At 53.7% G+C, this 26681-nt stretch overlaps 1 protein-coding gene across 1 annotated transcript in view; it reads left to right on the forward strand.

Moving 5' to 3' along the window:
• Nucleotides 1-988: 988 nt before the first annotated feature.
• The window catches only part of LOC147094980 (atlastin-3-like), a 58036-nt gene continuing 32343 nt past the window's right edge, over nt 989-26681 (forward strand). The window contains exons 1-2 of the mRNA XM_085973625.1: nt 989-1069; nt 1893-2099. Of these exons, the coding sequence (XP_085829751.1) occupies nt 1010-1069; nt 1893-2099 (267 nt within the window). The 5' untranslated portion in view covers nt 989-1009. The remainder of the gene's footprint in view (nt 1070-1892; nt 2100-26681) is intronic.

Below are 26681 nucleotides of genomic sequence, written 5' to 3' on the forward strand. Positions count from 1 at the left end.
AGTGAGTGCACATCCTGTCCTCTCTTGGTAGCCGGGTCTGCCTGTGTCTACCTTTTTCGATCGCCAGGCTATGTTCATTAAGTCTGTACATTGTCAAGGTTTTTCTCATTTTGCTATCCTTTACCCTGGTCAGGTAATCAGCCATGTTGTATTGTCTGTTTAGGGCCAAGTAGCAATTGAGTTTGCTTTGGGTTTTTGTTGTTTCTGCCCAATATGACAGATATTTTTCCTTTTGCTTAGCGACGATTGTGTTGGGTCGAATTCTTTGTGTTATGCTGTCACTGTCCTGGGGCTGGTTATTGTTAGTAGTGTTAGTAGTTACTTCACTGAGTCCCAGGACGAGTTGACTGAGGGTATTCTTCTTTATGGTCCTCTCTTGGCATTTCAGGGCTTCGTAATGACAGCATTGGGGGTTGCTCATTTCTAGGTGTTTCCAAAATTTGGTGGCTCTTTTTTGGATAATGATTATTAATGGATATTGGCCTAGTTCTGCCCTGCATGCATTGTTTACAGTTTTCCTTTGAGTCTGGAGGATACTTTTACAGAATTCTGCATGTAGGTCAATTGCATGTTTGTCCCCACACCTCACCCGCCTGTCTCTCCCCCGCCTGTCTCTCCCCTGCCTCTCTCTGCCCCTGCCTGTCTCTCCACCCGCCTGTCTCCCCCCCACCTTTCTCTCTCCCCCCGCCTTTCTCTCTCCCCCCGCCTTTCTCCCCCCGCCTGTCTCCCCCCCGCCTGTCTCCCCCCGCCTGTCTCTCCCTCCCGTCTGTCTCTCACCCCACCTGTCTCTGTCCCCCCGCCTGTCTCTCTCCCCCGCCTGTCTCTCGCCCGCCTGTCTCTCCCCGCGCCTGTCTCTCCCCGCGCCGGTCCCCCCGACCGCCTCTCTCTCCCCCGCCTGTCTCTCCACCCGCCTGTATCTCCCCCCAGCTGTCGGCCCTGCCAGTCTGTCTCCTCTGCTCCTGTCATTCACATCCTGCATTTTAATTGACAGAGTTCTCCTCGGTGATACATGGTGACAATGGCACAAATGGACACAGCCAAATTCAGACCGGTCAAGAAGATCAGTGAGGTCAGTCTGAGAAATACTTACAGTGTACTTTCACGCTCTGGAACCGGGTGTCACAGTGCATTAGATATACTGTCCTTTCCTCCTCTGGGACCGGGTGTCACAGTGCGTTAGATACACTGTCCTTTCCCCCTCTGGGACTGGGTGTCACAGTGTGGTAGATACACTGTCCTTTCCCCCTCTGGGATTGGGTGTCACAGTACGTTAGATACCCTGTCCTTTCCCCCTGTGGGACTGGGTGTCACAGTGCGTTAGATACACTGTCCTTTCCCCCTCTGGGAGCGGGTGTCACAGTGCGATATATACACTGTCCTTTCCCCCTCTGGGACTGGGTCTCACAGTGCATTAGATACACTCTCCTTTCCCCCTCTGGGACCGGATCTCACAGTGCATTAGATACACTGTCCTTTCCCCCCTGTGGGACCGGGTGTCACAGTGCATTAGATACACTGTCCTTTCCTCCTCTGGGACCGGGTGTCACAATGCATTAGATACACTGTCCTTTCCCCCTCTGGGACCGGGTGTCACAGTGCATTAGATACACTGTCATTTCCCCCTCTGGGACCGGGTGTCACAGTGTGTTAGATACACTGTCCTTTACCCCTCTGGGACCGGGTGTCACAGTGCATTAGATACACTGTCATTTCCCCCTCTGGGACCGGGTGCCACAGTGTGTTAGATATACTGTCCTTTCCCCCTCTGGGAATGGGTGTGACAGTACATTAGATACAGTGATCTATATACTGTTTGTTAAAGGTTTTGTCCCACCCAAATGTTCTGCCCTGCACTGTCCCTGAAATAACTTTTCATCTGCTTCAATGTGAAGGGAGTGAAACCCAAACTCGGGAAAGCGAAGCTGCTGGTCACCATTGACCAAGACGGTACACCACATCTCAACAATGACAATTTAACAAGCTGCTTCTTAGACGATGAGGTGAAGGACTTGCCGGTGGGTTTGATCTCCATCATTGGCGAAGAGAGGTTGGGAAAATCGTTTCTACTCAACTATATACTTCGAGGACTGAATAATATGGTCAGTAACCACTGCTCAACCCTTACCCTGATTAGTGTAACCAGTAATTAACATAACCAGTATTAATTCTCAGATGCTCACAACTGGCCCTCCCTCCATCTCCAATCACTCAGTCTCTCTCTCCCTCTCTCTCCAATCCTTCAGTGTCTCTCCCTCCATCTCCAATCCCTCAGTCTCTCTCCCTCCATCTCCAATCCCTCAGAGTCTCTCCCTCTATCTCCAATCCCTCAGCGTCCCTCCCTCCATCTCCAATCCCTCAGTGTCTCTCCCTCCATCTCCAATCCCTCAGCCTCTCTCTCCCTCCATCTCCAATCCCTCAGTGTCTCTCCCTCCATCTCCAATTCCTCAGTCTCTCTCCCTCCACCTCCAATCCCTCAGTCTCTCTCCCTCCATCTCCAATCCCTCAGTCTCTCTCTCCCTCCATCTCCAATCCCTCAGTGTCTGTCCCTCTATCTCCAATCCCTCAGTGTCTCTCCCTCCATCTCCAATCCCTCAGTGTCTCCCCCTCCATCTCCAATCCCTCAGTGTCTCTCCCTCCATCTCCAATCCCTCAGACTCTCACCCTCCATCTCCAATCGCTCAGTCTCTCTCTCCCTCCATCTCCAATTCCTCAGTGTCTCTCCCTCCATCTCCAATCCCTCAGTCTCTCTCCCTCCATCTCCAATCCCTCAGTGTCTCTCCCTCCATCTGCAATCCCTCAGTGTCTCTCCCTCTGTCTCCAACCCCTCAATGTCTCTCCCTCCATCTTCAATCCCTCAGTTTCTCTCCCTCCATCTCCAATTCCTCAGTGTCTCTCGCACCATCTCCAAACCCTCAGTTTCACTCCCTCCATCTCCAATCCCTCAGTCTCTCTCCCTCCATCTCCAATTTCTCAGTGTCTCTACCTCCATCTCCAATCACTCAGTGTCTCTCTCTCCATCTCCAACCCCTCAGTGTCTCTCCCTCCATCTCCAATCCCTCAGTGTCTCTCCCACCATCTCCAATCCCTCAGTCTCTCTCCCTCCATCTCCAATCCCTCAGTCTCTCCCTCCATCTCCAATCCCTCAGTGTCTCTCCCTGCATCTCCAATCCCTCAGTCTCTCTCCCTCCATCTCCAATCCCTCAGTGTCTCTCCCTCCATCTCCAATCCCTCTGTGTCTCTCTCCCTCCATCTCCAATCCCTGAGTCTCTCTCCCTCCATCTCCAATCCCTCAGTGTCTCTCTCTCCATCTCCAAACCCTCAATGTCTCTCTCCCTCAATCTCCAATCCCTCAATTTCTCTCTCCCTCCATCTCCAATCCCTCAGTCTCTCTCCCTCCATCTCCAATCCCTCAGTCTCTCTCCCTCCATCTCCAATCCCTCAGTCTCTCTCTCCCTCCATCTCCAATTCCTCAGTCTCTCTCCCTCCATCTCCAATCCCTCAGTCTCTCTCTCCCTCCATCTCCAATCCCTCAGTCTCTCTCCCTACATCTCCAATCCCTCAGTCTCTCTCCCTCCATCTCCAATTCCTCAGTGTCTCTCCATCCATCTCCAATCCCTCAGTCTCTCCCTCCATCTCCAATCCCTCAGTGTCTCTCCCTGCATCTCCAATCCCTCAGTCTCTCTCCCTCCATCTCCAATCCCTCAGTGTCTCTCCCTCCATCTCCAATCCCTCTGTGTCTCTCCCTCCATCTCCAATCCTTCAGTCTCTCTCCCTCCATCTCCAATCCCGCAGCCTCTCTCCCTCCATCTCCATTCCCTCATAGTCTCTCCCTCCATCTTCAATCCCTCAGTGTCTCTCCCTCTATCTCCAATTCCTCAGTCTCTCTCCCTCCATCACCAATCCCTCAGTCTCTCTCCCTCCATCTACAATCCCTCAGTGTCTCTCACTCCATCTCCAATCCCTCAGTCTCTCTCCCTCCATCTCCAGTCCCTCAGTCTCTCTCCCTCCATCTCCAATCTCTCAGTGTCTCTCCCTCCACCTCCAATCCCTCAGTCTCTCTCCCTCCATCTCCAATTTCTCAGTGTCTCTACCTCCATCTCCAATCACTCAGTGTCTCTCTCTCCATCTCCAACCCCTCAGTGTCTCTCCCTCCATCTCCAATCCCTCAGTGTCTCTCCCACCATCTCCAATCCCTGAGTCTCTCTCCCTCCATCTCCAATCCCTCAGTCTCTCTCCCTCCATCTCCAATCCCTCAGTCTCTCTCCCTCCATCTCCAATCCCTCAGTCTCTCTCCCTCCATCTCCAATCCCTCAGTCTCTCTCCCTCAATCTCCAATCCCTCAGTCTCTCACCCTCCATCTCCAATCCCTCAGTGTCTCTCCCTCCATCTCCAATCCCTTAGTGTCTCTCCTTCCCTCTCCAATCCCTCAGTCTCTCTCCCTCCATCTCCAGTCCCTCAGTTTCTCTCCATCCATCTCCAATCCCTCATTGTCTCTCCCTCCATTTCCAATCCCTCAGTGTCTCCCCCTCCATCTCCAATCCCTCAGTCTCTCACCCTACATCTCCAATCGCTCAGTCTCTCTCTCCCTCCATATCCAACCCCTCAGTGTCTCTCCCTCCATCTCCAATCCCTCAGACTCTCTCCATCCATCTCCAATCCCTCAGTGTCTCTCCCTCCATCTCCAATCCCTCAGTGTCTCTCCCTCCATCTCCAATGCCTCAATGTCTCTCGCTTCATCTCCAATCCCTCAGTTTCTCTCCCTCCATCTCCAATTCTTCAGTGTCTCTCCCACCAACTCCAATCCCTCAGTCTCTCTCCCTCCATCTCCAATCCCTCAGTGTCTCTCCGTCCATCTCCAATCCCTCAGTGTCTCTACCTCCATCTCCAATCCCTCAGTTTCTCTCCCTCCATCTCCAATCCCTCAGTCTTTCTCTCCCTCCATCTCCAATCCATGAGTCTCTCTCCCTCCATCTCCAATCCCTCAGTGTCTCTCTCTCCATCTCCAAACCCTCAGTGTCTCTCTCCCTCAATCTCCAATCCCTCAATTTCTCTCTCGCTCCATCTCCAATCCCTCAGTCTCTCTCCCTCCATCTCCAATCCCACAGTCTCTCTCCCTCCATCTCCAATCCCTCAGTCTCTCTCTACCTCCATCTCAATCCCTCAGTCTCTCTCCCTCCACCTCCAATTCCTCAGTCTCTCTCCCTACATCTCCAATCCCTCAGTCTCTCTCCCTCCAGCTCCAATTCCTCAGTGTCTCTCCCTCCACCTCCAATCCCTCAGTCTCTCCCTCCATCTCCAATCCCTCAGTGTCTCTCCCTCCATCTCCAATCCCTCAGTCTCTCTCCCTCCATCTCCAATCCCTCAGTGTCTCTCCCTCCATCTCTAATCCCTCAGTGTCTCTCCCTCCATCTCCAATCCTTCAGTCTCTCTCCCTCCATCTCCAATACCTCAGTCTCTCTCCCTCCATCTCCAATCCCTCAGAGTCTCTCCCTCCATCTTCAATCCCTCAGTGTCTCTCCCTCTACCTCCAATTCCTCAGTCTCTCTCCCTCCATCTCCAATCCCTCAGTCTCTCTCCCTCCATCTGCAATCCCTCAGTGTCTCTCACTCCATCTCCAATCCCTCAGTATCTCTCCCTCCATCTCCAATCCCTCAGTCTCCCTCCCTCCATCTCCAATCTCTCAGTGTCTCTCCCTCCACCTCCAATCCCTCAGTCTCTCTCCCTCCATCTCCAATCCCTCAGTGTCTCTCCCTCCATCTCCAATCACTCAGTGTCTCTCTCTCCATCTCCAATTCCTCAGTGTCTCTCCCTCCATCTCCAATCCCTCAGTGTCTCTCCCGCCATCTCCAATCCCTGAGTCTCTCTCCCTCCATCTCCAATCCTTCAGTCTCTCTCCCTCCATCTCCAATCCCTCAGTCTCTCTCCCTACATCTCCAATCCCTCAGTCTCTCTCCCTCCATCTCCAAACCCTCAGTCTCTCTCCCTCAATCTCCAATCCCTCAGTATCTCTCCCTCCATCTCCAATCCCTCAGTGTCTCTCCCTCCCTCTCCAATCCCTCAGTGTCTCTCCTTCCCTCTCCAATCCATCAGTCTCTCTCCCTCCATCTTCAATCCCTCAGTGTCTCTCCCTCTATCTCCAATTCCTCAGTCTCTCTCCCTCCATCACCAATCCCTCAGTCTCTCTCCCTCCATCTACAATCCCTCAGTGTCTCTCACTCCATCTCCAATCCCTCAGTCTCTCTCCCTCCATCTCCAACCCCTCAGTCTCTCTCCCTCCATCTCCAATCTCTCAGAGTCTCTCCCTCCACTTCCAATCCCTCAGTCTCTCTCCCTCCATCTCCAATTTCTCAGTGTCTCTCCCTCCATCTCCAATCACTCAGTGTCTCTCTCTCCATCTCCAACCTCTCAGTGTCTCTCCCTCCATCTCCAATTCCTCAGTGTCTCTCCCGCCATCTCCAATCCCTGAGTCTCTCTCCCTCCATCTCCAATCCCTCAGTCTCTCTCCCTCCATCTCCAATCCCTCAGTCTCTCTCCCTCCATCTCCAAACCCTCAGTCTCTCTCCCTCCATCTCCAATCCCTCAGTCTCTCTCCCTCAATCTCCAACCCCTCAGTCTCTCACCCTCCATCTCCAATCCCTCAGTGTCTCTCCCTCCATCTCCAATCCCTTAGTGTATCTCCTTCCCTCTCCAATCCCTCAGTCTCTCTCCCTCCATCTCCAGTCCCTCAGTTTCTCTCCATGCATCTCCAATCCCTCATTGTCTCTCCCTCCATTTCCAATCCCTCAGTGTCTCTCCCTCCATCTCCAATCCCTCAGTCTCTCACCCTACATCTCCAATCGCTCAGTCTCTGTCTCCCTCCATCTCCAATCCCTCAGTGTCTCTCCCTCCATCTCCAATCCCTCAGTCTCTCTCCATCCATCTCCAATCCCTCAGTGTCTCTCCCTCCATCTCCAACCCCTCAGTGTCGCTCCCTCCATCTCCAACGCCTCAATGTCTCTCTCTCCATCTCCAATCCCTCAGTGCCTCTCCCTCCATCTCCAATCCCTCAGTCCTTCTCCCTCCATCTCCAATCCCTCAGTGTCTCTCCCTCCATCTCCAATCCCCCAGTGTCTCTCTCTCCATCTCCAACCCCTCAGTGTCTCTCCCTCCATCTCCAATCCCTCAGTCTCTCTCCCTCCATCTCCAATCCATCAGTCTCTCTCCCTCTATCTTCAATCCCTCAGTGTCTCTTCCTCCATCTCCAATCCCACAGTCTCTCCCTCCATCTCCAATCCCTCAGTACCCCTCCCTCCATTTCCAATCCCTCAGCCTCTCTCCCTCCATCTCCAGTCCCTCAGTGTCTCTCCCTCCATCTCCAATCCCCCAGTCTCTCTCCCTCCATCTCCAATCCCTCAGTCTCTCTCCCTCAATCTCCAATCCCTCAGTCTCTCTCCCTCCATCTCCAATCCCTCAGTGTCTCTCCCTCCATCTCCAATCCCTTAGTGTCTCTCCTTCCCTCTCCAATCCATCAGTCTCTCTCCCTCCATCTTCAATCCCTCAGTGTCTCTCCCTCTATCTCCAATTCCTCAGTCTCTCTCCCTCCATCTCCAATCCCTCAGTCTCTCTCCCTCCATCTCCAATCCCTCAGTGTCTCTCACTCCATCTCCAATCCCTCAGTCTCCCTCCCTCCATCTCCAACCCCTCAGTCTCTCTCCCTCCATCTCCAATCTCTCAGTGTCTCTCCCTCCACTTCCAATCCCTCAGTCTCTCTCCCTCCATCACCAATTTCTCAGTGTCTCTCCCTCCATCTCCAATCAGTCAGTGTCTCTCTCTCCATCTCCAACCCCTCAGTGTCTCTCCCTCCACCTCCAATCCCTCAGTGTCTCTGCCGCCATCTCCAATCCCTGAGTCTCTCTCCCTCCATCTCCAATCCCTCAGTCTCTCTCCCTCCATCTCCAATCCCTCAGTCTCTCTCCCTCCATCTCCAATCCCTCAGTCTCTCTCCCTCCATCTCCAATCCCTCAGTCTCTCTCCCTCAATCTCCAATCCCTCAGTCTCTCACCCTCCATCTCCAATCCCTCAGTGTCTCTCCCTCCATCTCCAATCCCTTAGTGTATCTCCTTCCCTCTCCAATCCCTCAGTCCCTCTCCCTCCATCTCCAGTCCCTCAGTTTCTCTCCATCCATCTCCAATCCCTCATTGTCTCTCCCTCCATTTCCAATCCCTCAGTATCTCTCCCTCCATCTCCAATCCCTCAGTCTCTCACCCTACATCTCCAATCGCTCAGTCTCTCTGTCCCTCCATCTCCAATCCCTCAGTGTCTCTCCCTCCATCTCCAATCCCTCAGTCTCTCTCCATCCATCTCCATTCCCTCAGTGTCTCTCCCTCCATCTCCAATCCCTCAGTGTCTCGCCCTCCATCTCCAATCCCTCAGTGTCTCTCCCTCCATCTCCAATCCCTTAGTGTATCTCCTTCCCTCTCCAATCCCTCAGTCCCTCTCCCTCCATCTCCAGTCCCTCAGTTTCTCTCCATCCATCTCCAATCCCTCATTGTCTCTCCCTCCATTTCCAATCCCTCAGTATCTCTCCCTCCATCTCCAATCCCTCAGTCTCTCACCCTACATCTCCAATCGCTCAGTCTCTCTGTCCCTCCATCTCCAACGCCTCAATGTCTCTCTCTCCATCTCCAATCCCTCAGTGCCTCTCCCTCCATCTCCAATCCCTCCGTGCTTCTCCCTCCATCTCCAATCCCTCAGTGTCTCGCCCTCCATCTCCAATCCTGCAGTGTCTCTCTCTCCATCTCCAACGCCTCAGTGTCTCTCCCTCCATCTCCAATCCCTCAGTCTCTCTCCCTCCATCTCCAATCCCTCAGTCTCTCCCTCCATCTCCAATCCCTCAGTACCCCTCCCTCCATTTCCAATCCCTCAGCCTCTCTCCCTCCATCTCCAGTCCCTCAGTGTCTCTCCCTCCATCTCCAATCCACCAGTGTCTCTCCCTCCATCTCCAACCCCTCAGTCTCTCTCCCTCCTTCTCCAATCCCTCAGTGTCTCTCCCTCCAACTGCAATTCCTCAGTGTCTCCCCCTCCATCTCCAATCCCTCAGTGTCTCTCCCTCCATCTCCAATCCCTCAGTCTCTCTCCCTCCATTTCCAATCCCTCAGTCTCTCTCTCCCTCCATCTCCAATCCCTCAGTGTGTCTCCCTTTTTCTCCAATCCCTCAGTCTCTCTCCGAACATCTCCAATCGCTCAGAGTCTCTCCCTCCATCTCCAATCCCTCAGTGTCTCAACTTCCAATTCCAACCCCTCAGTGTCTCTCCCTCCATCTCCAATCCCTCAGTGTCTCTCCCTCCATCTCCAAAACCTCAGTGTCACTCCCTCCATCTCCAATCCCTCAGTCTCTCTCCCTCCATCTCCAATCCCTCAGTGTCTCTCCCTCCATCTCCAATCCCTCAGTGTCTCTCCCTCCATCTCCAATCCCTCAGTGTCTCTCCCTCCATCTCCAATCACTCAGTCTCTCTCACTCCATCTCCAATCCCTCAGTCTCTCTCTCCCCCATCTCCAATCACTCAGTCTCTCTCCCTCCATCTCCAATCCCTCAGTGTCTCTCCCTCCATCTCCAATCCCTCAGTCTCTCTCCCTCCATCTCCAATCCCTCAGTGTCTCTCCCTCCATCTCCAATCACTCAGTGCCTCTCCCTCCATCTCAAATCCCTCAGTGTCTCTCCCTCCATCTCCAATCCCTCTGTGTCTCTCCCTGCATCTCCAATCCCACAGTCTCTATCCCTTCATCTCCAATCCCGCTGTCTCTCTCCCTCCATCTCCAATCCCTCAGTCTCTCTCCCTCCATCTCCAATCCCTCAGTCTCTCTCCCTCCATCTCCAGTCCCTCAGTCTCTCTCCCTCCACATCCAATCCCTCAGTGTCTCTCCCTCCATCTTCAAACATTCAGTGTCTCTCCCTCCATCTCCAATCCCTCAATGTCTCTCCCTCCATCTCCAATCCCTCAGTGTCTCTCCCGCCATCTCCAATCCCTGAGTCTCTCTCCCTCCATCTCCAATCCCTCAGTGTCTCTCCGTCCATCTCCAATCCCTCAGTGTCTCTCCCTCCATTTCCTATCCCTCAGTGTCTCTCCCTCCATCTCCAATCCCTCAGTGTCTCTCCCTCCATCTAAAATCCCTCAGTTTCTCTCTCCCTCCATCTCCAATCCCTCAGTGTCTCTCTGCCTCCTTCTGCAATCCCTCAGTTTCTCTCCCTCGATCTCCAATCCCTCAGTGTCTCTCCCTCCATCTCCAGTCCCTCAGTCTCTCTCGCTCCATCTACATTCCCTCAGTGTCTCTCCCTCCATCTCCAATCCTTCAGTGTCTCTCTCCCTCCATCTCCAATCCCTCAGTCCTTCTCCCTCAATCTCCAATCCCTCAGTGTCTCTCCCTCCATCTCCAATCCCCCAGTGTCTCTCTCTCCATCTCCAATCCCTCAGTGTCTCTCCCTCCATCTCCAATCCCTCAGTCTCTCTCCCTCCATCTCCAATCCCTCAGTCTCTCTCCCTCTATCTTCAATCCCTCAGTGTCTCTTCCTACATCTCCAATCCCTCAGTCTCTCCCTCCATCTCCAATCCCTCAGTCCCCCTCCCTCCATTTCCAATCCCTCAGCCTCTCTCCCTCCATCTCCGGTCCCTCCGTGTCTCTCCCTCCATCTCCAATCCCCCAGTGTCTCTCCCTCCATCTCCAATCCCTCAGTCTCTCTCCCTCCTTCTCCAATCCGTCAGTGTCTCTCCCTCCAACTGCAATTCCTCAGTGTCTCCCCCTCCATCTCCTATCCCTCAGTGTCTCTCCCTCCATCTCCAATCCCTCAGTCTCTCTCCCTCCATTTCCAATCCCTCAGTCACTCTCTCCCTCCAACTCCAATCCCTCAGTGTGTCTCCCTCCATCTCCAATGCCTCAGTCTCTCTCCCAACATCTCCAATCCCTCAGTGTCTCTCCCTCCATCTCCAATCCCTCAGTGTCTCAACTTCCATTTCCAACCCCTCAGTGTCTCTCCCTCGATCTCCAAACCCTCAGTGTCTCTCCCTCCATCTCCAATCCCTCAGTGTCACTCCCTCCATCTCCAATCCCTCAGTCTCTCTCCCTCCATCTCCAATCCCTCAGTGTCTCTCCCTCCATCTCCAATCCTTCAGTGTCTCTCCCTCCATCTCCAATCCCTCAGTGTCTTTCCCTCCATTTCCAATCCCTCAGTCTCTCTCACTCCATCTCCAATCCCTCAGTCTCTCTCTCCCCCATCTCCAATCACACAGTCTCCCTCCCCCCATCTCCAATCCCTCAGTGTCTCTCCCTCCATCTCCAATCACTCAGTGCCTCTCCCTCCATCTCAAATACCTCAGTGTCTCTCCCTCCATCTCCAATCCCTCAGTGTCTCTCCCTCCATCTCCAATCCCACAGTCTCTACCCCTCCATCTCCAATCCCTCAGTCTCTCTCCCTCCATCTCCAATCCCTCAGTCTCTCTCCAGCCATCTCCAGTCCCACAGTCACTCTCCCTCCACCTCCAATCCCTCAGTGTCTCTCCCTCCATCTCCAAACATTCAGTGTCTCTCCCTCCATCTCCAATCCCTCAGTGTCTCTCCCTCCATCTCCAATCCCTCAGTGTCTCTCCCGCCATCTCCAATCTCTCAGTCTCTCTCCCTCCATCTCCAATCCCTCAGTCTCTCTCCCTCCATCTCCAATCCCTCAGTGTCTCTCCCTCCATCTCCAATCCCTCTGTGTCTCTCCCTCCATCTCCAATCCCTCAGTCTCTCTCCCTCCATCTCCAATCCCTCAGTGTCTCTCCGTCCATCTCCAATCCCTCAGTGTCTCTCCCACCATTTCCAATCCCTCAGTGTCTCTCCCTTCATCTCCAATCCCTCAGTGTCTCTCCCTCAATCTCCAGTCCCTCAGTGTCTCTCCCTCCATCTCCAATCCCTCATTTTCTCTCTCCCTCCATCTCCAATCCCTCAGTGTCTCTCTCACTCCTTCTCCAATCCCTCAGTGTCTCGCCCTCTATCTCCAATCCCTCAGTGTCTCTCCCTCCATCTCCAGTCCCTCAGTCTCTCTCCCTACGTCTACAATCCCTCAGTGTCTCTCCCTCCATCTCCAATCCCTCAGTGTCTCTCTCCCTCCATCTCCAATCGCTCATTCCCTCTCCCTCCATCTCAAATCCCTCAGTGTCTCTCCCTCCATCTCCAATCCCCCAGTGTCTCTCCCTCCATCTCCAATCCCTCAGTGTCTCTCCCTCCATCTCCAATCCCTCAGTCTCTCTCCCTCCATCTCCAATCCCTCAGTCTCTATCCCTCTATCTTCAATCCCTCAGTGTCTCTTCCTCCATCTCCAATCCCTCAGTCTCTCTCCCTCCATCTCCAATCCCTCAGTGTCCCTCACTCCATCTCCAATCTCTCAGTCTCTCTCCTCCATCTCCAATCCCTCAGTCCCTCTCCCTTCATCTCCAATCCCTCAGTGTCTCTCCCTCCACCTCCAATCCCTCAGTCTCTCTCCATCCTTATCCAATCCCTCAGTGCCTCTCCCTCCATCTCCAATCACTCAGTGTCTCTCACTCCATCTCCAATCCCTCAGTGTCTCTCCCTCCATCTCCAATCCCTCAGTGTCTCTCCCGCCATCTCCAATCCCTGAGACTCTCTCCCTCCATCTCCAATCCCTCAGTCTCTCTCCCTCCATCTCCAATCCCTCAGTCTCTCTCCCTCCATCTCCAATCCCTCAGTCTCTCTCCCTCCATCTCCAAACCTTCAGTGTCTCTCCCTCGATCTCCAATCCCTCTGTGTCTCTCCCTCCATCTCCAATCCCTCAGTCTCTCTCCCTCCATCTCCAATCCCTCAGTGTCTCTCCGTCCATCTCCAATCCGTCAGTGTCTCTCCCTCCATTTCCGATCCCTCAGTGTCTCTCCCTCCATCTCCAATCCCTCAGTTTCTCTCCCTCCATCTAAAATCCCTCAGTTTCTCTCTCCCTCCATTTCCAATACCTCAGTGTCTCTCTCCCTCCTTCTTCAATCCCTCAGTGTCTCTCCCTCTATCTCCAATTCCTCAGTCTCTCTCCCTCCATCACCAATCCCTCAGTCTCTCTCCCTCCATCTACAATCCCTCAGTGTCTCTCACTCCATCTCCAATCCCTCAGTCTCTCTCCCTCCATCTCCAACCCCTCAGTCTCTCTCCCTCCATCTCCAATCTCTCAGAGTCTCTCCCTCCACTTCCAATCCCTCAGTCTCTCTCCCTCCATCTCCAATTTCTCAGTGTCTCTCCCTCCATCTCCAATCACTCAGTGTCTCTCTCTCCATCTCAAACCTCTCAGTGTCTCTCCCTCCATCTCCAATTCCTCAGTGTCTCTCCCGCCATCTCCAATCCCTGAGTCTCTCTCCCTCCATCTCCAATCCCTCAGTCTCTCTCCCTCCATCTCCAATCCCTCAGTCTCTCTCCTCCATCTCCAAACCCTCAGTCTCTCTCCCTCCATCTCCAATCCCTCAGTCTCTCTCCCTCAATCTCCAACCCCTCAGTCTCTCACCCTCCATCTCCAATCCCTCAGTGTCTCTCCCTCCATCTCCAATCCCTTAGTGTATCTCCTTCCCTCTCCAATCCCTCAGTCTCTCTCCCTCCATCTCCAGTCCCTCAGTTTCTCTCCATGCATCTCCAATCCCTCATTGTCTCTCCCTCCATTTCCAATCCCTCAGTGTCTCTCCCTCCATCTCCAATCCCTCAGTCTCTCACCCTACATCTCCAATCGCTCAGTCTCTGTCTCCCTCCATCTCCAATCCCTCAGTGTCTCTCCCTCCATCTCCAATCCCTCAGTCTCTCTCCATCCATCTCCAATCCCTCAGTGTCTCTCCCTCCATCTCCAACCCCTCAGTGTCGCTCCCTCCATCTCCAACGCCTCAATGTCTCTCTCTCCATCTCCAATCCCTCAGTGCCTCTCCCTCCATCTCCAATCCCTCAGTCCTTCTCCCTCCATCTCCAATCCCTCAGTGTCTCTCCCTCCATCTCCAATCCCCCAGTGTCTCTCTCTCCATCTCCAACCCCTCAGTGTCTCTCCCTCCATCTCCAATCCCTCAGTCTCTCTCCCTCCATCTCCAATCCCTCAGTCTCTCTCCCTCTATCTTCAATCCCTCAGTGTCTCTTCCTCCATCTCCAATCCCTCAGTCTCTCCCTCCATCTCCAATCCCTCAGTACCCCTCCCTCCATTTCCAATCCCTCAGCCTCTCTCCCTCCATCTCCAGTCCCTCAGTGTCTCTCCCTCCATCTCCAATCCCCCAGTCTCTCTCCCTCCATCTCCAATCCCTCAGTCTCTCTCCCTCAATCACCAATCCCTCAGTCTCTCTCCCTCCATCTCCAATCCCTCAGTGTCTCTCCCTCCATCTCCAATCCCTTAGTGTCTCTCCTTCCCTCTCCAATCCATCAGTCTCTCTCCCTCCATCTTCAATCCCTCAGTGTCTCTCCCTCTATCTCCAATTCCTCAGTATCTCTCCCTCCATCACCAATCCCTCAGTCTCTCTCCCTCCATCTCCAATCCCTCAGTGTCTCTCACTCCATCTCCAATCCCTCAGTCTCTCTCCCTCCATCTCCAACCCCTCAGTCTCTCTCCCTCCATCTCCAATCTCTCAGTGTCTCTCCCTCCACTTCCAATCCCTCAGTCTCTCTCCCTCCATCACCAATTTCTCAGTGTCTCTCCCTCCATCTCCAATCAGTCAGTGTCTCTCTCTCCATCTCCAACCCCTCAGTGTCTCTCCCTCCATCTCCAATCCCTCAGTGTCTCTCCCGCCATCTCCAATCCCTGAGTCTCTCTCCCTCCATCTCCTATCCCTCAGTCTCTCTCCCTCCATCTCCAATCCCTCAGTCTCTCTCCCTCCATCTCCAATCCCTCAGTCTCTCTCCCTCCATCTCCAATCCCTCAGTCTCTCTCCCTCAATCTCCAATCCCTCAGTGTCTCTCCCTCCATCTTCAATCCCTTAGTGTATCTCCTTCCCTCTCCAATCCCTCAGTCTCTCTCCCTCCATCTCCAGTCCCTCAGTTTCTCTCCATCCATCTCCAATCCCTCATTGTCTCTCCCTCCATTTCCAATCCCTCAGTATCTCTCCCTCCATCTCCAATCCCTCAGTCTCTCACCCTACATCTCCAATCGCTCAGTCTCTCTCTCCCTCCATCTCCAATCCCTCAGTGTCTCTCCCTCCATCTCCAATCCCTCAGTCTCTCTCCATCCATCTCCATTCCCTCAGTGTCTCTCCCTCCATCTCCAATCCCTCAGTGTCTCTCCCTCCATCTCCAACGCCTCAATGTCTCTCTCTCCATCTCCAATCCCTCAGTGCCTCTCCCTCCATCTCCAATCCCTCAGTGCTTCTCCCTCCATCTCCAATCCCTCAGTGTCTCGCCCTCCATCTCCAATCCTGCAGTGTCTCTCTCTCCATCTCCAACGCCTCAGTGTCTCTCCCTCCATCTCCAATCCCTCAGTCTCTCTCCCTCCATCTCCAATCCCTCAGTCTCTCCCTCCATCTCCAATCCCTCAGTACCCCTCCCTCCATTTCCAATCCCTCAGCCTCTCTCCCTCCATCTCCAGTCCCTCAGTGTCTCTCCCTCCATCTCCAATCCACCAGTGTCTCTCCCTCCATCTCCAACCCCTCAGTCTCTCTCCCTCCTTCTCCAATCCCTCAGTGTCTCTCCCTCCAACTGCAATTCCTCAGTGTCTCCCCCTCCATCTCCAATCCCTCAGTGTCTCTCCCTCCATCTCCAATCCCTCAGTCTCTCTCCCTCCATTTCCAATCCCTCAGTCTCTCTCTCCCTCCATCTCCAATCCCTCAGTGTGTCTCCCTTTTTCTCCAATCCCTCAGTCTCTCTCCGAACATCTCCAATCGCTCAGAGTCTCTCCCTCCATCTCCAATCCCTCAGTGTCTCAACTTCCAATTCCAACCCCTCAGTGTCTCTCCCTCCATCTCCAATCCCTCAGTGTCTCTCCCTCCATCTCCAAAACCTCAGTGTCACTCCCTCCATCTCCAATCCCTCGGTCTCTCTCCCTCCATCTCCAATCCCTCAGTGTCTCTCCCTCCATCTCCAATCCCTCAGTGTCTCTCCCTCCATCTCCAATCACTCAGTCTCTCTCACTCCATCTCCAATCCCTCAGTCTCTCTCTCCCCCATCTCCAATCACTCAGTCTCTCTCCCTCCATCTCCAATCCCTCAGTGTCTGTCCCTCCATCTCCAATCCCTCAGTCTCTCTCCCTCCATCTCCAATCCCTCAGTGTCTCTCCCTCCATCTCCAATCACTCAGTGCCTCTCCCTCCATCTCAAATCCCTCAGTGTCTCTCCCTCCATCTCCAATCCCTCAGTGTCTCTCCCTGCATCTCCAATCCCACAGTCTCTATCCCTTCATCTCCAATCCCGCTGTCTCTCTCCCTCCATCTCCAATCCCTCAGTCTCTCTCCCTCCATCTCCAATCCCTCAGTCTCTCTCCCTCCATCTCCAGTCCCTCAGTCTCTCTCCCTCCACCTCCAATCCCTCAGTGTCTCTCCCTCCATCTCCAAACATTCAGTGTCTCTCCCTCCATCTCCAATCCCTCAATGTCTCTCCCTCCATCTCCAATCCCTCAGTGTCTCTCCCGCCATCTCCAATCCCTGAGTCTCTCTCCCTCCATCTCCAATCCCTCAGTGTCTCTCCGTCCATCTCCAATCCCTCAGTGTCTCTCCCTCCATTTCCTATCCCTCAGTGTCTCTCCCTCCATCTCCAATCCCTCAGTGTCTCTCCCTCCATCTAAAATCCCTCAGTTTCTCTCTCCCTCCATCTCCAATCCCTCAGTGTCTCTCTCCCTCCATCTCCAATCCCTCAGTGTCTGTCCCTCCATCTCCAATCCCTCAGTCTCTCTCCCTCCATCTCCAATCCCTCAGTGTCTCTCCCTCCATCTCCAATCACTCAGTGCCTCTCCCTCCATCTCAAATCCCTCAGTGTCTCTCCCTCCATCTCCAATCCCTCAGTGTCTCTCCCTGCATCTCCAATCCCACAGTCTCTATCCCTTCATCTCCAATCCCGCTGTCTCTCTCCCTCCATCTCCAATCCCTCAGTCTCTCTCCCTCCATCTCCAATCCCTCAGTCTCTCTCCCTCCATCTCCAGTCCCTCAGTCTCTCTCCCTCCACCTCCAATCCCTCAGTGTCTCTCCCTCTATCTCCAAACATTCAGTGTCTCTCCCTCCATCTCCAATCCCTCAATGTCTCTCCCTCCATCTCCAATCCCTCAGTGTCTCTCCCGCCATCTCCAATCCCTGAGTCTCTCTCCCTCCATCTCCAATCCCTCAGTGTCTCTCCGTCCATCTCCAATCCCTCAGTGTCTCTCCCTCCATTTCCTATCCCTCAGTGTCTCTCCCTCCATCTCCAATCCCTCAGTGTCTCTCCCTCCATCTCCAGTCCCTCAGTCTCTCTCGCTCCATCTACATTCCCTCAGTGTCTCTCCCTCCATCTCCAATCCTTCAGTGTCTCTCTCCCTCCATCTCCAATCCCTCAGTCCTTCTCCCTCAATCTCCAATCCCTCAGTGTCTCTCCCTCCATCTCCAATCCCCCAGTGTCTCTCTCTCCATCTCCAATCCCTCAGTGTCTCTCCCTCCATCTCCAATCCCTCAGTCTCTCCCCCTCCATCTCCAATCCCTCAGTCTCTCTCCCTCTATCTTCAATCCCTCAGTGTCTCTTCCTACATCTCCAATCCCTCAGTCTCTCCCTCCATCTCCAATCCCTCAGTCCCCCTCCCTCCATTTCCAATCCCTCAGCCTCTCTCCCTCCATCTCCGGTCCCTCAGTGTCTCTCCCTCCATCTCCAATCCCCCAGTGTCTCTCCCTCCATCTCCAATCCCTCAGTCTCTCTCCCTCCTTCTCCAATCCGTCAGTGTCTCTCCCTCCAACTGCAATTCCTCAGTGTCTCCCCCTCCATCTCCTATCCCTCAGTGTCTCTCCCTCCATCTCCAATCCCTCAGTCTCTCTCCCTCCATTTCCAATCCCTCAGTCACTCTCTCCCTCCAACTCCAATCCCTCAGTGTGTCTCCCTCCATCTCCAATGCCTCAGTCTCTCTCCCAACATCTCCAATCCCTCAGTGTCTCTCCCTCCATCTCCAATCCCTCAGTGACTCAACTTCCATTTCCAACCCCTCAGTGTCTCTCCCTCGATCTCCAAACCCTCAGTGTCTCTCCCTCCATCTCCAATCCCTCAGTGTCACTCCCTCCATCTCCAATCCCTCAGTCTCTCTCCCTCCATCTCCAATCCCTCAGTGTCTCTCCCTCCATCTCCAATCCTTCAGTGTCTCTCCCTCCATCTCCAATCCCTCAGTGTCTTTCCCTCCATTTCCAATCCCTCAGTCTCTCTCACTCCATCTCCAATCCCTCAGTCTCTCTCTCCCCCATCTCCAATCCCTCAGTCTCTCTCCCTCCATCTCCAATCCCTCAGTCTCTCTCCAGCCATCTCCAGTCCCACAGTCACTCTCCCTCCACCTCCAATCCCTCAGTGTCTCTCCCTCCATCTCCAAACATTCAGTGTCTCTCCCTCCATCTCCAATCCCTCAGTGTCTCACCCTCCATCTCCAATCCCTCAGTGTCTCTCCCGCCATCTCCAATCTCTCAGTCTCTCTCCCTCCATCTCCAATCCCTCAGTCTCTCTCCCTCCATCTCCAATCCCTCAGTGTCTCTCCCTCCATCTCCAATCCCTCTGTGTCTCTCCCTCCATCTCCAATCCCTCAGTCTCTCTCCCTCCATCTCCAATCCCTCAGTGTCTCTCCGTCCATCTCCAATCCCTCAGTGTCTCTCCCACCATTTCCAATCCCTCAGTGTCTCTCCCTTCATCTCCAATCCCTCAGTGTCTCTCCCTCAATCTCCAGTCCCTCAGTGTCTCTCCCTCCATCTCCAATCCCTCATTTTCTCTCTCCCTCCATCTCCAATCCCTCAGTGTCTCTCTCCCTCCATCTCCAATCCCTCAGTGTCTCTCCGTCCATCTCCAATCCGTCAGTGTCTCTCCCTCCATTTCCGATCCCTCAGTGTCTCTCCCTCCATCTCCAATCCCTCAGTTTCTCTCCCTCCATCTAAAATCCCTCAGTTTCTCTCTCCCTCCATTTCCAATACCTCAGTGTCTCTCTCCCTCCTTCTTCAATCCCTCAGTGTCTCTCCCTCTATCTCCAATTCCTCAGTCTCTCTCCCTCCATCACCAATCCCTCAGTCTCTCTCCCTCCATCTACAATCCCTCAGTGTCTCTCACTCCATCTCCAATCCCTCAGTCTCTCTCCCTCCATCTCCAACCCCTCAGTCTCTCTCCCTCCATCTCCAATCTCTCAGAGTCTCTCCCTCCACTTCCAATCCCTCAGTCTCTCTCCCTCCATCTCCAATTTCTCAGTGTCTCTCCCTCCATCTCCAATCACTCAGTGTCTCTCTCTCCATCTCAAACCTCTCAGTGTCTCTCCCTCCATCTCCAATTCCTCAGTGTCTCTCCCGCCATCTCCAATCCCTGAGTCTCTCTCCCTCCATCTCCAATCCCTCAGTCTCTCTCCCTCCATCTCCAATCCCTCAGTCTCTCTCCTCCATCTCCAAACCCTCAGTCTCTCTCCCTCCATCTCCAATCCCTCAGTCTCTCTCCCTCAATCTCCAACCACTCAGTCTCTCACCCTCCATCTCCAATCCCTCAGTGTCTCTCCCTCCATCTCCAATCCCTTAGTGTATCTCCTTCCCTCTCCAATCCCTCAGTCTCTCTCCCTCCATCTCCAGTCCCTCAGTTTCTCTCCATGCATCTCCAATCCCTCATTGTCTCTCCCTCCATTTCCAATCCCTCAGTGTCTCTCCCTCCATCTCCAATCCCTCAGTCTCTCTCCCTCCATCTCCAATCCCTCAGTCTCTCTCCCTCTATCTTCAATCCCTCAGTGTCTCTTCCTCCATCTCCAATCCCTCAGTCTCTCCCTCCATCTCCAATCCCTCAGTACCCCTCCCTCCATTTCCAATCCCTCAGCCTCTCTCCCTCCATCTCCAGTCCCTCAGTGTCTCTCCCTCCATCTCCAATCCCCCAGTCTCTCTCCCTCCATCTCCAATCCCTCAGTCTCTCTCCCTCAATCACCAATCCCTCAGTCTCTCTCCCTCCATCTCCAATCCCTCAGTGTCTCTCCCTCCATCTCCAATCCCTTAGTGTCTCTCCTTCCCTCTCCAATCCATCAGTCTCTCTCCCTCCATCTTCAATCCCTCAGTGTCTCTCCCTCTATCTCCAATTCCTCAGTATCTCTCCCTCCATCACCAATCCCTCAGTCTCTCTCCCTCCATCTCCAATCCCTCAGTGTCTTTCACTCCATCTCCAATCCCTCAGTCTCTCTCCCTCCATCTCCAACCCCTCAGTCTCTCTCCCTCCATCTCCAATCTCTCAGTGTCTCTCCCTCCACTTCCAATCCCTCAGTCACTCTCCCTCCATCACCAATTTCTCAGTGTCTCTCCCTCCATCTCCAATCAGTCAGTGTCTCTCTCTCCATCTCCAACCCCTCAGTGTCTCTCCCTCCATCTCCAATCCCTCAGTGTCTCTCCCGCCATCTCCAATCCCTGAGTCTCTCTCCCTCCATCTCCTATCCCTCAGTCTCTCTCCCTCCATCTCCAATCCCTCAGTCTCTCTCCCTCCATCTCCAATCCCTCAGTCTCTCTCCCTCCATCTCCAATCCCTCAGTCTCTCTCCCTCAATCTCCAATCCCTCAGTGTCTCTCCCTCCATCTTCAATCCCTTAGTGTATCTCCTTCCCTCTCCAATCCCTCAGTCTCTCTCCCTCCATCTCCAGTCCCTCAGTTTCTCTCCATCCATCTCCAATCCCTCATTGTCTCTCCCTCCATTTCCAATCCCTCAGTATCTCTCCCTCCATCTCCAATCCCTCAGTCTCTCACCCTACATCTCCAATCGCTCAGTCTCTCTCTCCCTCCATCTCCAATCCCTCAGTGTCTCTCCCTCCATCTCCAATCCCTCAGTCTCTCTCCATCCATCTCCATTCCCTCAGTGTCTCTCCCTCCATCTCCAATCCCTCAGTGTCTCTCCCTCCATCTCCAACGCCTCAATGTCTCTCTCTCCATCTCCAATCCCTCAGTGCCTCTCCCTCCATCTCCAATCCCTCAGTGCTTCTCCCTCCATCTCCAATCCCTCAGTGTCTCGCCCTCCATCTCCAATCCTGCAGTGTCTCTCTCTCCATCTCCAACGCCTCAGTGTCTCTCCCTCCATCTCCAATCCCTCAGTCTCTCTCCCTCCATCTCCAATCCCTCAGTCTCTCCCTCCATCTCCAATCCCTCAGTACCCCTCCCTCCATTTCCAATCCCTCAGCCTCTCTCCCTCCATCTCCAGTCCCTCAGTGTCTCTCCCTCCATCTCCAATCCACCAGTGTCTCTCCCTCCATCTCCAACCCCTCAGTCTCTCTCCCTCCTTCTCCAATCCCTCAGTGTCTCTCCCTCCAACTGCAATTCCTCAGTGTCTCCCCCTCCATCTCCAATCCCTCAGTGTCTCTCCCTCCATCTCCAATCCCTCAGTCTCTCTCCCTCCATTTCCAATCCCTCAGTCTCTCTCTCCCTCCATCTCCAATCCCTCAGTGTGTCTCCCTTTTTCTCCAATCCCTCAGTCTCTCTCCGAACATCTCCAATCGCTCAGAGTCTCTCCCTCCATCTCCAATCCCTCAGTGTCTCAACTTCCAATTCCAACCCCTCAGTGTCTCTCCCTCCATCTCCAATCCCTCAGTGTCTCTCCCTCCATCTCCAAAACCTCAGTGTCACTCCCTCCATCTCCAATCCCTCAGTCTCTCTCCCTCCATCTCCAATCCCTCAGTGTCTCTCCCTCCATCTCCAATCCCTCAGTGTCTCTCCCTCCATCTCCAATCACTCAGTCTCTCTCACTCCATCTCCAATCCCTCAGTCTCTCTCTCCCCCATCTCCAATCACTCAGTCTCTCTCCCTCCATCTCCAATCCCTCAGTGTCTGTCCCTCCATCTCCAATCCCTCAGTCTCTCTCCCTCCATCTCCAATCCCTCAGTGTCTCTCCCTCCATCTCCAATCACTCAGTGCCTCTCCCTCCATCTCAAATCCCTCAGTGTCTCTCCCTCCATCTCCAATCCCTCAGTGTCTCTCCCTGCATCTCCAATCCCACAGTCTCTATCCCTTCATCTCCAATCCCGCTGTCTCTCTCCCTCCATCTCCAATCCCTCAGTCTCTCTCCCTCCATCTCCAATCCCTCAGTCTCTCTCCCTCCATCTCCAGTCCCTCAGTCTCTCTCCCTCCACCTCCAATCCCTCAGTGTCTCTCCCTCCATCTCCAAACATTCAGTGTCTCTCCCTCCATCTCCAATCCCTCAATGTCTCTCCCTCCATCTCCAATCCCTCAGTGTCTCTCCCGCCATCTCCAATCCCTGAGTCTCTCTCCCTCCATCTCCAATCCCTCAGTGTCTCTCCGTCCATCTCCAATCCCTCAGTGTCTCTCCCTCCATTTCCTATCCCTCAGTGTCTCTCCCTCCATCTCCAATCCCTCAGTGTCTCTCCCTCCATCTAAAATCCCTCAGTTTCTCTCTCCCTCCATCTCCAATCCCTCAGTGTCTCTCTCCCTCCTTCTGCAATCCCTCAGTTTCTCTCCCTCGATCTCCAATCCCTCAGTGTCTCTCCCTCCATCTCCAGTCCCTCAGTCTCTCTCGCTCCATCTACATTCCCTCAGTGTCTCTCCCTCCATCTCCAATCCTTCAGTGTCTCTCTCCCTCCATCTCCAATCCCTCAGTCCTTCTCCCTCAATCTCCAATCCCTCAGTGTCTCTCCCTCCATCTCCAATCCCCCAGTGTCTCTCTCTCCATCTCCAATCCCTCAGTGTCTCTCCCTCCATCTCCAATCCCTCAGTCTCTCCCCCTCCATCTCCAATCCCTCAGTCTCTCTCCCTCTATCTTCAATCCCTCAGTGTCTCTTCCTACATCTCCAATCCCTCAGTCTCTCCCTCCATCTCCAATCCCTCAGTCCCCCTCCCTCCATTTCCAATCCCTCAGCCTCTCTCTCTCCATCTCCGGTCCCTCAGTGTCTCTCCCTCCATCTCCAATCCCCCAGTGTCTCTCCCTCCATCTCCAATCCCTCAGTCTCTCTCCCTCCTTCTCCAATCCGTCAGTGTCTCTCCCTCCAACTGCAATTCCTCAGTGTCTCCCCCTCCATCTCCTATCCCTCAGTGTCTCTCCCTCCATCTCCAATCCCTCAGTCTCTCTCCCTCCATTTCCAATCCCTCAGTCACTCTCTCCCTCCAACTCCAATCCCTCAGTGTGTCTCCCTCCATCTCCAATGCCTCAGTCTCTCTCCCAACATCTCCAATCCCTCAGTGTCTCTCCCTCCATCTCCAATCCCTCAGTGACTCAACTTCCATTTCCAACCCCTCAGTGTCTCTCCCTCGATCTCCAAATCCTCAGTGTCTCTCCCTCCATCTCCAATCCCTCAGTGTCACTCCCTCCATCTCCAATCCCTCAGTCTCTCTCCCTCCATCTCCAATCCCTCAGTGTCTCTCCCTCCATCTCCAATCCTTCAGTGTCTCTCCCTCCATCTCCAATCCCTCAGTGTCTTTCCCTCCATTTCCAATCCCTCAGTCTCTCTCACTCCATCTCCAATCCCTCAGTCTCTCTCTCCCCCATCTCCAATCACTCAGTCTCCCTCCCCCATCTCCAATCCCTCAGTGTCTCTCCCTCCATCTCCAATTCCTCAGTCTCTCTCCCTCCATCTCCAATCCCTCAGTGTCTCTCCCTCCATCTCCAATCACTCAGTGCCTCTCCCTCCATCTCAAATCCCTCAGTGTCTCTCCCTCCATCTCCAATCCCTCAGTGTCTCTCCCTCCATCTCCAATCCCACAGTCTCTACCCCTCCATCTCCAATCCCTCTGCCTCTCTCCCTCCATCTCCAATCCCTCAGTCTCTCTCCCTCCATCTCCAATCCCTCAGTCTCTCTCCAGCCATCTCCAGTCCCACAGTCACTCTCCCTCCACCTCCAATCCCTCAGTGTCTCTCCCTCCATCTCCAAACATTCAGTGTCTCTCCCTCCATCTCCAATCCCTCAGTGTCTCACCCTCCATCTCCAATCCCTCAGTGTCTCTCCCGCCATCTCCAATCTCTCAGTCTCTCTCCCTCCATCTCCAATCCCTCAGTCTCTCTCCCTCCATCTCCAATCCCTCAGTGTCTCTCCCTCCATCTCCAATCCCTCTGTGTCTCTCCCTCCATCTCCAATCCCTCAGTCTCTCTCCCTCCATCTCCAATCCCTCAGTGTCTCTCCGTCCATCTCCAATCCCTCAGTGTCTCTCCCACCATTTCCAATCCCTCAGTGTCTCTCCCTTCATCTCCAATCCCTCAGTGTCTCTCCCTCAATCTCCAGTCCCTCAGTGTCTCTCCCTCCATCTCCAATCCCTCATTTTCTCTCTCCCTCCATCTCCAATCCCTCAGTGTCTCTCTCACTCCTTCTCCAATCCCTCAGTGTCTCGCCCTCTATCTCCAATCCCTCAGTGTCTCTCCCTCCATCTCCAGTCCCTCAGTCTCTCTCCCTACGTCTACAATCCCTCAGTGTCTCTCCCTCCATCTCCAATCCCTCAGTGTCTCTCTCCCTCCATCTCCAATCGCTCATTCCCTCTCCCTCCATCTCAAATCCCTCAGTGTCTCTCCCTCCATCTCCAATCCCCCAGTGTCTCTCCCTCCATCTCCAATCCCTCAGTGTCTCTCCCTCCATCTCCAATCCCTCAGTCTCTCTCCCTCCATCTCCAATCCCTCAGTCTCTATCCCTCTATCTTCAATCCCTCAGTGTCTCTTCCTCCATCTCCAATCCCTCAGTCTCTCTCCCTCCATCTCCAATCCCTCAGTGTCCCTCACTCCATCTCCAATCTCTCAGTCTCTCTCCTCCATCTCCAATCCCTCAGTCTCTCTCCCTTCATCTCCAATCCCTCAGTGTCTCTCCCTCCACCTCCAATCCCTCAGTCTCTCTCCATCCTTATCCAATCCCTCAGTGCCTCTCCCTCCATCTCCAATCACTCAGTGTCTCTCACTCCATCTCCAATCCCTCAGTGTCTCTACCTCCATCTCCAATCCCTCAGTGTCTCTCCCGCCATCTCCAATCCCTGAGACTCTCTCCCTCCATCTCCAATCCCTCAGTCTCTCTCCCTCCATCTCCAATCCCTCAGTCTCTCTCCCTCCATCTCCAATCCCTGAGTCTCTCTCCCTCCATCTCCAAACCTTCAGTGTCTCTCCCTCGATCTCCAATCCCTCTGTGTCTCTCTCTCCATCTCCAATCCCTCAGTCTCTCTCCCTCCATCTCCAATCCCTCAGTGTCTCTCCGTCCATCTCCAATCCGTCAGTGTCTCTCCCTCCATTTCCGATCCCTCAGTGTCTCTCCCTCCATCTCCAATCCCTCAGTTTCTCTCCCTCCATCTAAAATCCCTCAGTTTCTCTCTCCCTCCATTTCCAATACCTCAGTGTCTCTCTCCCTCCTTCTTCAATCCCTCAGTGTCTCTCCCTCTACCTCCAATCCCTCAGTGTCTCTCCCTCCATCTCCAGTCCCTCAGTCTCTCTCCCTCCATCTACAATCCCTCAGTGTCTCTCCCTCCATCTCCAATCCCTCAGTGTCTCTCTCCCTCCATCTCCAATCCCTCAGTTCTTCTCCCTCCATCTCCAATCCTTCAGTGACTCTCCCTCCATCTCCAATCCCTCAGTCTCTCTCCCTCCATCTCCAATCCCTCAGTCTCTCTCCCTCTATCTTCAATTCCTCAGTGTCTCTTCCTCCATCTCCAATCCCTCAGTCTCTCCCTCCATCTCCAATCCCTCAGTCGCTCTCCCTCCATTTCCAATCCCTCAGCCTCTCTCCCTCCATCTCCAGTCCCTCAGTGTCTCTCCCTCCATCTCCAATCCCCCAGTGACTCTCCCTCCATCTCCAATCACTCAGTCTCTCTCCTTCTCCAATCCCTCAGTGTCTCTCCCTCCAACTGCAATTCCTCAGTGTCTCCCCCTCCATCTCCAATCCCTCAATGTCTCTCCCTCCATCTCCAATCCCTCAGTCTCTCTCCCTCCATTTCCAATCCCTCAGTCTCTCTCTCCCTCCATCTCCAATCCCACAGTGTGTCTCCCTCCATCTCTAATCCCTCAGTCTCTCTCCCAACATCTCCAATCCCTCAGTGCCTCTCCCTCCATCTCCAATCTCTCAGTGTCTCAACTTCCATCTCCAACCCCTCAGTGTCTCTCCCTCCATCTCTAATCCCTCAGTGCCTCTCCCTCCATCTCCACTCCCTCAGTGTCACTCCCTCTATCTCCAATCCCTCAGTCTCTCTCCCTCCATCTCCAATCCCTCAGTGTCTCTCCCTCCATCTCCAATCCCTCAGTGTCTCTCCCTCCATCTCCAATCCCTCAGTGTCTCTCCCTCCATTTCCAATCCCTCAGTCTCTCTCACTCCATCTCCAATCCCTCAGTCTCTCTCTCCCCCAGCTCCAATCACTCAGTCTCTCTCCCTCCATCTCCAATCCCTCAGTGTCTCTCCATCCATCTCCAATTCCTCAGTCTCTCTCCCTCCATCTCCAATCCCTCAGTGTCTCTCCCTCCATCTCCAATCACTCAGTGCCTCTCCCTCCATCTCAAATCCCTCAGTGTCTCTCCCTCCATCTCCAATCCCTCAGTGTCTCTCCCTCAATCTCCAATCCCACAGTCTCTATCCCTCCAACTCCAATCCCTCTGTCTCTCT

Source organism: Somniosus microcephalus, unplaced genomic scaffold (assembly GCF_052327205.1).
Source record: "Somniosus microcephalus isolate GS21.2 unplaced genomic scaffold, FLI_Smic_1.0 unresolved_chr1, whole genome shotgun sequence".
In the NCBI taxonomy this organism is placed as follows: Eukaryota; Metazoa; Chordata; class Chondrichthyes; order Squaliformes; family Somniosidae; genus Somniosus; species Somniosus microcephalus.